We start from the raw sequence: 15,336 nt of genomic DNA, 5'->3' as shown, positions 1-15,336 counted from the left end.
TTTAAGATCTTCTGGTAGGTCGGCAATGTAGGGCGCGATATCCGCCCAGAGTTGGCGGTTGTAACGCCCGAGAAGGGCGATGGAATTGGCGATCTTCACCGTTGTCGCAGAGGTAGTGGAAAAACGTTTCCCAACTGCATCCAACTTCCTGCCTTCTTTATCTGGTGGTGTCGATAAAGGTGATGCAGGGTTACGCGAGTTCTTCTGCGCCGCCTGGGTGACCACAGAGTCCGCCTTGGGGTGACCCGTAAGGCATGCTGGAGCTGACGACGTAGCTCTGTATTTTTTGTCCAGTCTGGGTACGATTACCTGCAGGGAGGCTGGAGATTGCATGAGCTGCTTGCCCTGTTTAAGTAGATAATCGATGATCGGGATCGATCTAGTAGTTTTCTTAGTTGGTTCTTTAAAGTCATAGAGGAAACATTCAGTTTCCTGAGATTCCATGGACATATGGAACCTTTTGGCAGCCCTTTCCATGAGGTTATGGAAACCTCCAATATCTGCAGGTGGAGACTCAGAGGATTGCGGCTCCGGAGAGGCCGGAGAGTGAGTGACATAGTCCTGGTCTGCATCCACGTCCGTATCATCATCTCGGACTTCCCCTTCTTCATGTTCCCTTTCCTCTTCCTCGGATGAGACGGGGTCTTGAGCAGGGTCCTGTGTTCTAGGAAGAACCAGTGGAGGGGGCTTAGGTCTTGTCACCTGCGCAGGAACGGTCACAGCTGGCTGCGGGGTTGGTGGAACAGCAGGGGTGGCTTTCTGTGGAAACCGCACTTTATAGTCCTGAATGAGAAAGCTCAAGTCTGCAACTAAAGAGGCTGGCAAGCACACCATTGGGGTCACCTGGGTGTGAACTTGGGTAGACACGACTGGAGGAGTCGATTCCTCAACCTCCTGCTCTTCATCCGTACTCTGGCACTTGACAATCAAGTCTGAGGGGCTAGTGGCCTGGGTAAACATCTCCTCCTCCGGTTCCTGGTCCTGTAAGAGGCAGGATGGCGTCAGCTGTTGGACCTTACTAGGCGAGGTCATCTCCGGAGTAATCGGCCTTTTGGTGATTCTGATGGAGACATGGGATGTCTGAGCGTCCATTGCATGTGACAGGAGCTCGGATTCTTTCCAGGTACCAGCAGCCGTCGATATGGTCTTCGTCGACGGTGCCTTAGGTAGCATTTCGGTTGTCGACTGCTTCGTCGTCGGCGCCGTCGTCGACGGAGCGCCCTTCGCCGAGAGAGCGCCCTTCGTCGACGGAGTGCCCCTCGTCGACGGCTTCGTCGACGGTGTGACTTTCGTCGATGGTGTCGTCGTCGACGTCCTCGTCGACGGTGCCGTCGTCGACGTCCTCGTCGACGGTCTTGTCGTCGACGGTGCGGAGGATGAAAGCGGTCTTCCTGCTGACGACGAGTAGGTTAGAGTCGTCGATGAGGAGGACGCCGACGAGGCCATCGTCGTCGATACCGTCGTCGATGTAGAGACGGTCTTAAGCGATGAGGTGGTCGCCGATTGCGCCGTCGTCACCGTAAGCAGTGGTTGCTTCCTGGGGACAGGAAGGTCCTTGCTAGATACGGCAGGCTTGCCCTCTGAAGACCTTTTGGACTTCTTAGGAGGGGTTGCTGAGTGGCCAGGCGAGGAAGCCCTAGGCCTCTTCAGGGAAAACTGTGCGGCGCCAGACATGCTCTCACCTTCGGAAATGAGGTCGCCTTCCGGTTTGTCCTTAAGCCTGTTCAGCCAGATTAGAAGTCTCCCTTCCCGGTCTCTCTGGGTCTTGACGGAGAACTTACGGCAAATCTTGCAGTCTATAGACTTGTGGTGAGGATAGAGGCAATACAGGCATTCCTCATGTTCGTCGTCCACGTGGAGCCTCAGTTTACCACAGGAGGCAAAGGGACGGAAAAGTGCTCTCTTCTTGACATCAGCCATAGCAAGAAAGTCGAAAAAACTGTGAAGTTTGAAGAAAATCTAATATTCCTGAGGAGAACTCAGGTGGAGACTCCCTAGCACAACGTGCGGTAGAAAATCTGAGAGACTGAGGCTCCTCACAGGAAGGTTCTAGAGGGAGGTAGTTGCTGATTGGTTGTTTCTTTTACTTTGGTCCTTTTTTACAAAACGACCCAGATAGGCTACCAAGGTGGGACCCTGGAGCCTACTCTATTTGGTCCTTCCTGCATAAGGACCTGGATAGGTTACTAAGGAGAGCCCCTTAGACCTAATCTCTTTATGTATGTCTTAGGACATTACTTTTCTATATACCGGAGGCTCCCGTCTCGACGACGGGGAATGATTCAGGCATGTGAATCTATGAAAGACACCCAAATACTGGATAACTGTGTCTGTGTCCTTCTTATAAGTGTGTGGGGTCCTAGGGCCCCAACACTTTACATTGGCGATGAGCATGTTGGACCCGCATGTGCTGCCGCCTTGTGGGTGGATAAGGGGGAAGAGCATAGCCCGTGTCAAGGGCACCCCTGCCAACACAGAGCGGGAAGGTGAGCAGGTGGAGGCACATTGAGCGTGCCCCCAGAAACATGGAGGGCCGAACTGGCAGTGTGTGCTGCCTATTGTTTCCCATCTACGTATGTAATGGAATTGTGCACAGGTTCCTTTTCAGTATTGTAAGGCAGAGACCGGTTTAGGCAATTCCCTTGCAAATATACTATCTAATGTCTGGAATGGCCATATTTTCTACTTCACAAAATGTCACAGGGTTTAGGAAACCTCTTTATAATGGTGAAAACTGCTCACTGCACTAATGTTTGTGAAAAATGTAGACCGTAATTTACACCCCACCAATTTCAAAATTCACTACCACAATCTTTACCATTACTACTTACTTAAACACAAATAGATCTCTGGAAGTTGATCTACCAAGATGGGATGATAATTCTAGTGCTTTATACAAAAGTACATTTTCTAGAAACATTTATCCAACACAGAACTGATGTTTAAAACCATGATCCTTCCCATCTTATGAATTGTAATTTGTAAGAAAAAGCATGGAAAATAAGAAACAATGGGGAGGGGTCGGTGGGGTTAACCATTAAAAGAAATTTAGGGAGTTACTGATCATGGAAGCTATTCCGTTGTTTGGGATAGATATTTCTCACGGATTTAGATCTGCAAATCCTAAAAGGAAAAAATACAGGCCCAAAACCTAGAATTATGGTTTGATAATGCTCAAGTCAATGCTTGTTCACCTAAGAATACAAGTTGCACTTCACTGATGAGGCCCAATAAAAATGTTCATAGTTTGCAGATGTCCCCCACTCATTCAACTCTGGTTAAAGATCCCTACTCAAAATATCCCTGCACTCCAACTTTGGGCCACAAGTACTAGACTTTAAAGCCACAAGGCTAAATCAGAATATTATTACTAAAATGCCACATACCACAGAGAACTGCCAGCAAATGAGTCTGCCAGGTAAGAGCATAAAACATTCCTCCAACTGCAATGCATGCCAAGACAGGATTGTAGCCCCACAAGCCGGAGTATAGATTCTTGAAAGGAGCTGCGAGACTTAAACCTGAAAAGAAAGACGGTGACTCAAATCAAACATAGTCCTCATAATTTTAAGTCACGGAAAGCACCAAGCAGTAACTGTGCATAGTTAGGCCATTAAAATCTTAGAACATGTCGAGCTCTGCAGGTACACTTACAGAAAGTTACATGCCTGATACACCAATATTAACCCCTTTGGTGCACTTGACGGCCCCTGGCAGCCATACGTCACGGTGGGCGGTGGCGGTGGGCGGTGGAGGGCCTGGGGCTGTCCGAATCCCACCCACTATTTAAATCTCCTGCACAGGGCAAAAATGTGCGCAGTGCCGAAGGGGTTAAGTAATTCTCTAAAGCAACATTTTATGTTGGTAAATTAAGAGAAGGCGTGCACGGTGCAAGTGTCCAATAGATCTTTTGTGGCTATGAAACTGATACCGCTATGAAAGCCAGGAATTAGTCCAAGGAAATTTAACATTTGACTTTTGAAAGGATTCCGAATTTTTGGTTACGATCAGTCTGGAGGTGCGCGTTTAGTTGTTTCCACGCCTTTGGATTGGAAAAACAGACCTGGGTACATCATTTACAAAGGTTTGGGTTGCATCGCAGAGTTCTCCAAAGATTCATTATAGAGTATTTAGCAAGCACTTTCTTTCTCAGTTTATTTTCATTCTTATAGGTTTAAGAGCATAAGTGAATCCATGCTGCTCAGAAGAGATTCTTCAATTCCACAATTGGGTTTACAGAATCGGTTTCCAACATTATTTATTATGTCTGTTGATGACATATAGGAAATTAAAGGAGAATATTGGCTTTTATCAATTGTTCTTAAGAACTGTCTAAAGTTACAAATCAAGAACATAATAAATACACTCCCCTGAGGTCCAGAAACAGTTTTCCATTTTCTAACAAGGACGCTTAGCAAGGCGATATGGGACACTGATATCGAGCTCTGCATTTTATGATTAACTTTTTTATGCTCCTCTCAAATTATGAGATTTAGTAATGGTATTCACTGGATTAGATAATCAAATTATTTTAGGCAATTACAGCCCCAGCTCCCATTGTATGATTTCTTAATGAGAAGACTCTTATACAATCATATGCCTCAGTATGCACATTAAGGTTTGTTTTCTATATGCTACCAGGACTGCTCATATTGATGGTTCCATTTGTTTATCACTATTACATACAGGTTATTTAGTAAGGGAGTTTAAACTATATAAACATTGGGAAAAGGAGTTCTTTAACAAACTTCATGCACCAATAGAAACTACGTGTGCCAGAATATATTGGGTATACACCCAAGAAGGTTTATCAGATGCTTTTTCTAAAACAGTCCCTGTATTTATTAGTGGTGAACGAAATGGCGTACAAGCCTTTTTTTACAAATCCTTTAGTCATGTAAAAATAAGGGGGGAGAATTCAGATACATTTTTGCCATTTTGTTTTTGCTTACAAAGTAAATGCACACCAAGTAGATCTATCTTTACAAATGAGGTCATCCGTCATTTTTGCTAATTCTATTGTTTACATTATTTGTCGCTCTTGGTTCAATGAAAGTTTGTTTAAAACCAAAACCGGTTACGTTTCATGAAACTTATTAGCCACCTAAAGGACCCCTCCAAACAGATCCAAATACAGCCTCCCTTCCAGCATTTCTTTACCTGGCCAGTGTACCACACTCCCCACAAGCTCTATGACATTGTTAAAATAATATTGAGGAGTGGCTTTAGAAGGCATGATTTGGATTGAATATTTCAGCTCCCAGGGGCTTGGTCATCTTCACTCTTAAATGACAGATAGTGAACCGTCTAGAATTACATTAATTTTTCCAGTCACCTGAAATCATAGAGGACAGACTCAACCACAGAAGGCGGAATAGACTAGAACACCGTAGTCTGTCCTACACAAGCAATAGGCCTAAACCCATTTCAAATTATTAAGGTTTTCTTAATTTTGACCCCCAGTCATTAGTGTTTAAAATATCCATGTTCCATTCACACTAAGGAAATACATGAAGGTCCTTAGGTCATAACAGGAGTGCGTACATGGAGCTTTACAAATCATAAAAGTACCAGCAAATCTTCTCCAAATCGGGCAACGTTTACACCGTTTCTTCATCTAGGTTAAGCAGATTGCTTCAGTACCTGCCCAATATCACCTTAAGGATTCCGCGGAACCAGGGCATAATGTGGAGGGCCCTGAACTGAATAAATCTGAATCTCATTACCCAATTCCTACCAATTCAAACTCACATAAAGCCAAACAATGCAAAAATATAGCTGAACCTTACAACTCTGCCAATACGTGTTTCGTCGTTCTGGACAAGACACCTGCGACTTGCTCAGGGCTTTTAGTTTTCCAACACTAAGGCCATATGGAGGTGCCGACGAATGCTCTCGCAGTGGATTGCTGCTAGTTTCAGCGCACTTGAGGCAGACATGATACGAGTCCTTTTAGAGCACGAACATGTACCGGACTGCGCTAAATAAATAGATTATCTCTCGAACAAGATTCGCTCGAGAATTACTAGCAACTTGCCCAGCCATATTTAGGCTGGGACGGAAGTATAACCAGCCAGAAGGCGTTCAATACTGATTGGAAAACTGAAAGCCCTGAGGAAGTCGCGGGTGTCTTGTCCCGAACAACGAAACACGTATTGGCTGGAGTCAGAACAAGAAAGAAACATTAAAACCTACATGATGTTAATGTAGTTGTCGTGAACTTTAAGTCATTAACTTGTCAAAATCTGTATGTTGGTGTGTTAGGGCCTCAGACAAAGTTGAAAGGATCGGCTGATCTTAATGTGGAGGTGTTGGATGCCTCCACCCTAAGTACCCATAATTGAAGGATATTAATACATATAATATTGACTGTAACTGGTGAACGCCATCTCGATCCGGGGTATAATCATCCCAAATCATTTATTACAAAAGTATATATTAAACTTTAGAGTCCAACAAAAACAATTGAAATAGGTAATACCTGGGACTCCAAAAATCTTTAGGATGACAAAGCAGTAGATGGACAGTTAGAGGTTGGCAGAGAGGGAGAGCAGTTTAGAAACAGAAAACTAATAGTAGGATCAAATGGAGAGAAGTTTCACTTTCCCAAGTGGACCTTCGGAAGGTTTGAGCCCTGGGCAATTGCACACTTTACCATTGTCTTAAAATGTTGTACCTGCTAACATTCCAACTGTTGATCCAATAGCTGCATGCAAACAGATCACTGGAGAAGATAGGAAGAGAGCAACCAGGAAGATTCCACCAGTCCATGCATTGTCACACCCATATACCTGCCCAATTCCGACCGGAATAGCTTTCAGCAGCTGAAAGAATGAATAGAGGCATTTGAGCTTGCTTTATTTCATAAATTAGAATTTGTTTATATTTATTTCCGAGATAAAAACTTCATCATAATACATTTCAAAACATACAAACATGTTAAAAGCTGTATACCAAAATCTCATTCAGATCTCCCTATTTGCCAACAACATTAGGACATTATTTTCTCAAATATAGAGACAGCAACAGTGAAGTGCATTAACAATGGCAGGTGTTCACGACAATTATAATGAAGTGAATTAGTAATAGAGAATACAATTAATAATAATATGAAATGCATAACTTGGGAAAAAAAATATAAACCATACATTGTATTACCCAAAAGGATACTCTCAGCTAGCAATTGCATTTCTCAATTGCAAGATAATCTAAATGTATAAAAACGTAATTTATGCTCAAAGAATTTTTTTATATATGTATCTTTATTAGGACCAGATGCGCATAATGTCAGGCAGATGACGCGTTTCGGCTAACGCAGTAGCCTTGTTCACATACCTGCACTGCTCAATTCAAAACATTAAATACACAAGTGCGTTAAACCACGTGACTCCACATACCATTGAAAGTGAAAACATACTGCGTTAAAAGTAAAGACTACATATGAAGAAAGAGTAAACTTATTTTCTTTTTTTCCCAACATTGTGGTACAAATACGGAAATTCATTATAACCAGATACTCTTTCATAAATGATGTTACTTTGAATTTTAGCCCCTAGTCATGAAAATATAAAGCGTACAAATACACATACCACTTAACAAAATAATTATGGTGGACAGTGAGACTATATCGATAAATTGATGGCGTGCACCAACTCTTTGTGCTATAACAAATCAACCACCTATAGTAAGACAAAATGCCTCATTAAATTGGCTCCCTATCTCAAAGTTGCACAATCTATTTCTACCCGCTGCTTAATTAGGTGAAATATAACTGTTGTGGTTCATCTAGACTAGTGCAAATGTAATTAACAGCAGTATGGAAAATATGACGTGAAAATACAAAAATGTGATAGTTAAAATCTTTTAGCTATATCTCTAATAATACAGTGTTTGTATTACTGGGCTTGTGTGTGTATATAGATGGTAAATACAAAGAGAGAAGGAACTCAAAAGGAGGCATCATTCTGATACATGTAAAATTCTATGCTCATATCAATTCTAATTTCCCCCAGGATATAATGTTTCCTGCTTATATATGGGTGATGATATATAGAAGGGAATGTGTAAAGTTGTTACTTTCATGTCACAGAACAAAACCTGTATAGATGACACTACATATTCAATAGGAATATGGTAGGAAGGCAACTCAAGTTCAAGTGGACAAACTGTATTCATATTAAGATGAGTGCCTAATCAACCTGTAGTACTGATTGGACTAACCGTTACAGTGAGCGACTTTGCTACATTTCAAATACTATCTTAAGAGAACAAATCTCCGGCTACCAGACCACTCTAGAGGTAGTGATGAATGTCCTCACACATATTGAGTCCTCTGGGGGTCTTGGTATCGAGCTTGAGAATGTAACTCGTTTCCAATTGACGCAATTTCTTTTTGCGGTCTCCACCAAGTTTGCTTAAGGGAACACGGTCAATAACAAAATATTTCAGCATGTTTAGATTACTTTCATGCTGTTCGTTGATGTGGCGGGCTACAGGATATGCACTGAGTTTACGGTTGCCCGTAGATACTGTAAAATCCTTTGGTAGACTGGCAACTTCGTGCTGCCTACATAGTGCAATCCACAGCCACATTGTAACACATATACCGCATATATATATATATATATATATATATATTCAGTAAGCCTGAAGCAATGTCAATATTGAACAAGTATTCCTCCCCACTCCCCCCTCAAGGGACACCTTTAAAAAAACTGCCCAATAGTAAAAGTAATTTCAGCCAAAGGATGCAAAATAATTAGGTTTATGGGCATGGTTCATTCCAGATTACCATTGTTCAAAAAGTAAGAATGCAGGATCTTCCTTTCCATTCCCAGAGCACGAAGAGAAGTTCACATCCCATATGTGTCTATCTGAAACCTCAAACAGGGTATATATTTTTTTACCCCATCAACTGTGCATTTATTTGTTTTACTGAGTGTTTAGTAGCTAGCATGCAGTATCTTAGTTGACATACTAGCGGTACCTTCTCTTTTGGTAACTATTTCAGTTTAAGGGCCCATGCGAACAAGCTACTTATCTTCAGTAACACTCCTCCTAATGGATACTCTAACAAGAGATTCCTCATTTTGTAAATACCCACAGGTGCCACAATGGATCTAGGGATTCCATATCATTACTCTGGCACAGCAGCAGGCGGTGTCGTGCAGCTCCACGTTAACTCAATCCTACCACAAAAGGGACAATGGAGTCCGATATACGCAGCACTACTGTGAGCTAATGTCAGTCTTTGACTGTCTGTGTCTTCCGATGCGGAGCTCAATAACTGATCAGATATGAGTGTGCAGATCTCTAAATTGGGACCTTTTCATAGGTAAGAGTCAATTCCACAGAACAGGGGGGTAAAGGGTGGTGAGGAGTCTGATTAGATATCCACAAGAAAGCATAGCAGACCTTAATATGGAGTAGGAGATCAACCTCAATATGGTCCTTTTCTGCACCACCCTACTCCCCTCCCAATGAACCCCAAAGAGAGCCAGTAGCCCTCCTGACAGTTCTCAGTTTGATCAATGTAAAAGCTCTAGGCTCTTTTGGGCAGTGAAACTGTTCCTCTTGCGAGCAGTGAGATGGATGATAAAAAATAAATGCTGAAAGTGTGATGGATTGGTCAACATGCTACGTTGATTTGTATGGCTCCACTTATCACCCCTGAGGGTATCCATGCACTGGAGCAGAATGTAGGTCAGGTGAAGCTTCTGGTTGAACAGCCAGGTCTTAAGTTTCTTGAGGAAGTTGAGAAGTGAAGGGGCTGTCCTGATGTGTTGAGGAAGTTCATTCCAGCAATGAAGGAGAAGGCGCGCCCTCCTGACTTGCTTTTGAGGGTGACCCATGCAAGGGTGAGTGGTAGATCACAGCTCTCTGAATGGTTGATAGATTTGAAGTCAGTAATTAAGGGTTGCTGGTCTGGTGCTGTGGATGGCTTAGTTGCATGAGTGAACAGCTTGAATTGTTAACATTTCTGGATGGGTATCCAGTGTAGCTGAGTGGGTTAGGGAGTCATGCGAGCACTCCTAGGGATATCAGGATGAGTGCGGCAGCAGTGCTATGGAGGGTCTGTGTATGGTGTCCAGCCCTCATCGAGCCTCTTTCCCTACTCCCTCCCTCCGCAATACTGGAGCCATTGTTGGGATTGGAAGTATTCGAGTGGCCAGTGATTCAAGAAACAGGACTGAGTTTTCTGCAAGCTTGTTTGGGATCAGTTGTACCCTGAACAATAAAGGAGAAACCTTGTTGCCACACACCTGGGGTCGCTTGGCTCTGGTGGACAACATAGAAATCATTTTTAAAGCACCTTCAAAGAGGCAGTTTCACATTCTGGGTGGTCAATACCGATGAATAGGTTTTCTTCAACACCACTTCAGAATTTGAAACCCCATGCCCTTGCAATGGAACTCATTCAGGCAGTTGAAGATGCATTTTATTCAGGTCCTTCTGTAGGCTTTTGAGACATTGACTGAATTTCCCTTTGTAGGTCGGGCCTCCTTCCAAAAGCTTCAACACTATTGGCCGCAGGATAACAGTGTAGTCTGCCAATATAAAAAGGTTTTTGCACCTTTTCTTTCAGGCACTAAGCTGCTGGGGTAATCTCTCAATCCTTGAAATTGTTAAATTAATCAGAGTTTCTATGAAGATAGTAAAGATCCATTTTCAACAGTTAAACAACAAGTATTGGGCAGATTTTACATCATGATGAAATGGACAGAGCAAAACTAGACAAAAAAAAAAAAGATTCAACAAAAGTAAAAAAAAAACTAAAAAAAAAACCTTTAAATGTTTCCTCTAAAAGAACCATATCAGCTTGGATCAAATAAGTGGCCTATTCATTTGAAAACTCCTAATTCAGTATTATAAAACGATCTTCCCTACTTTAATAGATCTGTTTTATACATGCAGTTTAAATTATACAGTGTGCATGTAAAACTTTTACAGATAAATTAGTGGATATTACCTCTGTGCGAATGACATTCCCTTCAAATACACAATTTCTATGAGACTGAACAAAAGAGAATATGTTTATTCACAATGGCTTTGATAGAAACCATGTTTTGTGACTTGTTCAACCACACTATCTAAACGCAGGAATAAAAAAAATTGAGGGAAAGAGAGGAGCTCTTCAAATTGCAATGTAGTGGTGATGAAGTCAAGGTGATTTGCCAAGTAAAGCTAAATCCATTCCTCTTGCATCAATATAAAAAGTTAGGTTCCTCAAATTCATTCCAAATAGGCTCATGTTTTCCCATAAAGTTTCTGTACAAAGGGTTCCATGTGCTTAGTCCGTAATCCTCAACCACTTGAGAGCCAGGATAAATTCTCTGTAACCCCCCCCCCCCCCCTCCACCCCAAACCTGGTTTACTAATTAGCTCATACTAAGGAAGTTTTAGAGCTGCAGGATATATGAATTAAGTCCCTAATAAGACCAGTTCTTTAGGAGATCTCAGCACAATTTACTTTCACATTTAAAAAAAACAACAAAAAAAACCCTCACAGCAAGTCGTTGGCACACCTTTTGCTCTTCCTTTTCTCAGGCAGGATAGGAGTAACAAAGTGAAGGTATCCCTAGGTTCCTCTATGTATCCATGACCAGTGAGGCATCGGCACAGCTAAACTTAAGCCGATGCTCCAAGTCAACAAATAAATTGTCACTCACCAGAGGAACTTCCACGTTAGACCAAGTGATATTTGGAACAGCTGAGATGGGCTCGAACAATACAGTTGGGAAGAACACATTGTAATGCCCAGTGGCAGCCATGTGCAGGCACACTGCGATGTTGAAAGGCAGAGTGAACACAGGAAGGTCCCATTTACTGAAGATGGACGCCAATGCACTTGACAGAATCGGACTGAAAAGGTGGGAAAAAATTACATTATTTTATAACATGCTAATTTATGTGCATACAATTGTTTGCATGTAAAACAGATAGTAAACATCTATTTTCCTCATAGGCATACCAGATGACTCCAAATCAGACAAAGCACAAACAGGAAGGTTTCCTTTTACAACATTTTTACTGTATCAGTGTTCTTTAGTCCATAGTCTAAGTGGTTTATTTTACCTATTGCAAAATCTAGAATATACACAGGGAAAAATCCAATGGCAGTGTACAGGAAAGAGGCTACACCAGGTTATGAGCTGTAGAAGAGTCCCCCCCTCTGTTGAGAGAGGGCTTCACAGAGGTAAACCAGTCAGTTCAAGGGCATTCAAGCGCCTTCTCCTGACCATATCCCAGGATGCCCAAATCAGTGCTCTCAAGTCAGGTCAACTACTTCCTGAAAGGAAATCTGCAATAGGAGGCCCCAAGCATGCTGCCTACATTTGTGGCTATTCTCCTCTTATTGAAGACTTTACACTTCCACCAAGAAGAAAGAGGGCATTTCTTTTTAAATTCCCAATTAATTATAATACAGTACAATAATGGTGCCGGTGTGAAGATGCCAGGCAGGCGCATCACTTCGATGAGGACCGTGAGGCGGTGCAAAATCTACCAGGGACACAATATTCTAACTCCAGTAATTACCACATCTGAAATATGATGCATTACTGATCTTTTCAAACCATATTGATGTTTAAGTGTAGAATACAAGCACTAGGACTGCTACTTGCATGTGGTCCTTTGAAGCAGGACCAAAAAAGTATGTAGTTGGCAAGCACACATTAATAATTTTCTGAAGGCATGCCATTTTAGTAATTTAACATTGAAAGATAGTGAATTAGTTGAAAGTGATTAGTTGTTTGGGTGCTTCTTCAGTCCGCCATTTTGTGATGATCACAGGTCAGAAAATACTACCATTGTCTTGCACTGCAGGCACGGTCTAAGCAGAAATGCAAGTCTCACAGACTAACGGCACACTCAAAGACGATGTACTCATTTCAGGAAAGTTTTACAAGGGCACACTCGTGCCTTACTGCAGATGTTGCCTCAAAATTATCATTGATCACCAAATTCATAGTTTTTAGAGACTAAACTAGAGCATCAAAGGTTTGGTCAGCTGGCATTATCATTTAAAATCTAGTGGACGTGCTAGGATGTGTAACATACCAGATCATAGACATGACGGTGACGGGCAGTAGAAGCCACCAGTACCAGTTGCCCTTGTCAGAGAACACTGCCATAAGTAAGCCAACTAGGATTCCGTTATAACCGTGGAGTCCTGCTGCAATTGCGGATCTGTTGAAGGAAAGGCATCTGTTATAACATAGCGTGTATTTGTAAAGCACACGTTTACCGAAGGGTATCTTGAGGCTGAATAATAGATGTTTATTGTTACTCAACTCAATGGTACTTATTTTAAAGACCTCAGAATTTTGAAAGGATGAGTGGACCCCACCGGGATTTGAACCTGTGACATGAGGTCAAACACAGCCCTCCACAGTGTACACATTAGTCCACTAAGACACCATACCAGACTGTCCGTTAGGACAAAGTTAGAGCCACCTTTACTGACGTGGATTCATACAGTGAACACCATGTTTAGAACTTCAGGGAAGAAACTTTGCAAAAAGAAAAGTCACTATAAACATGGAGGTCTACTAGGATTTGACAAATTGTGGCGAATTTACGATGGTCAATAATGCAGAGAGACGTTACTATATTTGTAAGAAAATGGAGGCAAATCTTACGTCACTAAATGAGTTTGCTTTCAGATTTTTTGTGAAAAGCTTTTGGTAGAGCGATATGACCGTCAACATGGTTTTACTCAGTTTATTAGTGACTCTTAATAGTCAAGGGTCAACAATGGAAAAAGACTGAGTCAATAGCTAAATGGTTCTATGAAGTAAAAAAACTTTGTGTTGAATAAAAATAGGACGAGAGTAAAGATTTAACAGAAAATTAAGTTTTGTTTTTTGAAGAATTTCGTTGGATGGGGGCAAAAATGCAAAGTTTTAAATTATCAATTGCTTGGGGAGGTGGGTAATGTAATTTGTGATGTGATGTGACAGTACATTTCTATAGCGCACTATCACTCCAAGGAGCATCTTGGTGCTTTGGATCAGAAAGTCGATGTAATGGTGACACGCAACTGTGCTATCCACCACCCTTCTTGACAACATGGCCAATCTCGGCCTCAAACAACTTGTTGACACCCCCACCCATGTAGCCGGACATACACTCGACCCAATCTTCACCTCCAGCAAACATATCTCCTTCGATCACACCACAGCTCTCCATTGGACGGACCACAGTGGTGTTCACTTCAGCTACAAAACCACCTCGACCCACAACCCCCACAACCTATTCCCCGAAGAAAATGGAACAAAATCACCACCGACCAACTCCTCACATCGCTCAACCAAAACCCACCCGCCCTCTCATCAGACCCAAACGAAGCGGCCATCAAATTACAACAATGGATCACTCACAGCGCTGACGAACTAGCACCCTTGAAAAACCATCACACCAAGCAAGACAGCAAAAAGGCCCCCTGGTTCAACAATGACCTTAAGAAATCCATGAAGCTATGCCGTACTCTCGAGAAAACACGGAGAAAAAAACCCAACCACCGACAACATGACCACTTTCAAGGCAGCCACCCGCAAGCACCACCAGCTGATTCGATCCACCAAGAAATCAGCATTCAAGAATCGACAGCAACGCCCATAACAGCAAGGAACTATTCAACATCGTCAAAGAATTCACCAACCCCACCGCAGCCTCAAACGACATCACTCCCTCCCAAAACCTCTGCGATTCGTTATCCTTCTACAACAAAATAGCAGACATACATAAAAGTTTCGAAAACAGCTCCAACGAACAATCCTCTCCACCCCCCTCAGAACCTAAACCGCCCTCTAACAACCTCAGCACCTGGAACCCAATCACCACTGAAGACACCATCCGCTTAATGAACTCCATCCATTCTGGCTCGCCTACCGACCCATGCCCCCAACACATCTTCAACAAAGCTGACTCCATCATCGCACCCCATCTCCGTGATGTCATCAACTGCTCCTTCAACTCTGCTACCTTCCCAGAAAGCTGGAAACATGCCGAAGTCAGCGCCCTCCTGAAGAAACCCACTGCAGACCCCTCGAAACTTAAAAACTACCGCCTCATATCCCTCCTCCCATTCCCGGCCAAAGTCATTGAGAAAGCCGTCAATAGCCAACTCGCCGCCTTTCTCGAATCCAACAACTCCCTCTATCCCTCACAGTCCGGCTTTCGAGCCAAACACAGCACCGAAACCGCCCTCATCGCTGCAACAGACGACATCCGAACACTACTGGACAACGGAGAAACAGTGGCCCTCATTCTACTCGACCTCTCCGCCGCCTTCAACACTGTATGTCACAGCACCCTCATACAATGTCTCAACAA

General features: G+C 42.7%; 1 protein-coding gene across 2 annotated transcripts in view; it reads right to left on the bottom strand.

The window, feature by feature from the left end:
• Nucleotides 1-15,336, bottom strand: part of LOC147726236 (urea transporter 2-like) — a 54,600-nt gene that overhangs the window by 14,360 nt on the left and 24,904 nt on the right. For both annotated transcript variants that reach the window (XM_086960333.1, XM_086960331.1), the window contains exons 4-7: nt 13,060-13,188; nt 11,670-11,862; nt 6,677-6,824; nt 3,387-3,521 (exon numbers count right to left, since the gene is read on the bottom strand). In XM_086960333.1, the coding sequence (XP_086816459.1) occupies nt 3,387-3,521; nt 6,677-6,824; nt 11,670-11,862; nt 13,060-13,188 (605 nt within the window). The remainder of the gene's footprint in view (nt 1-3,386; nt 3,522-6,676; nt 6,825-11,669; nt 11,863-13,059; nt 13,189-15,336) is intronic.

The sequence above is a fragment of the Lissotriton vulgaris genome, chromosome 3_1 (assembly GCF_964263255.1).
Source record: "Lissotriton vulgaris chromosome 3_1, aLisVul1.2, whole genome shotgun sequence".
NCBI lineage: Eukaryota > Metazoa > Chordata > Amphibia > Caudata > Salamandridae > Lissotriton > Lissotriton vulgaris.
This window is presented reverse-complemented; position numbering and strand designations above follow the sequence as displayed.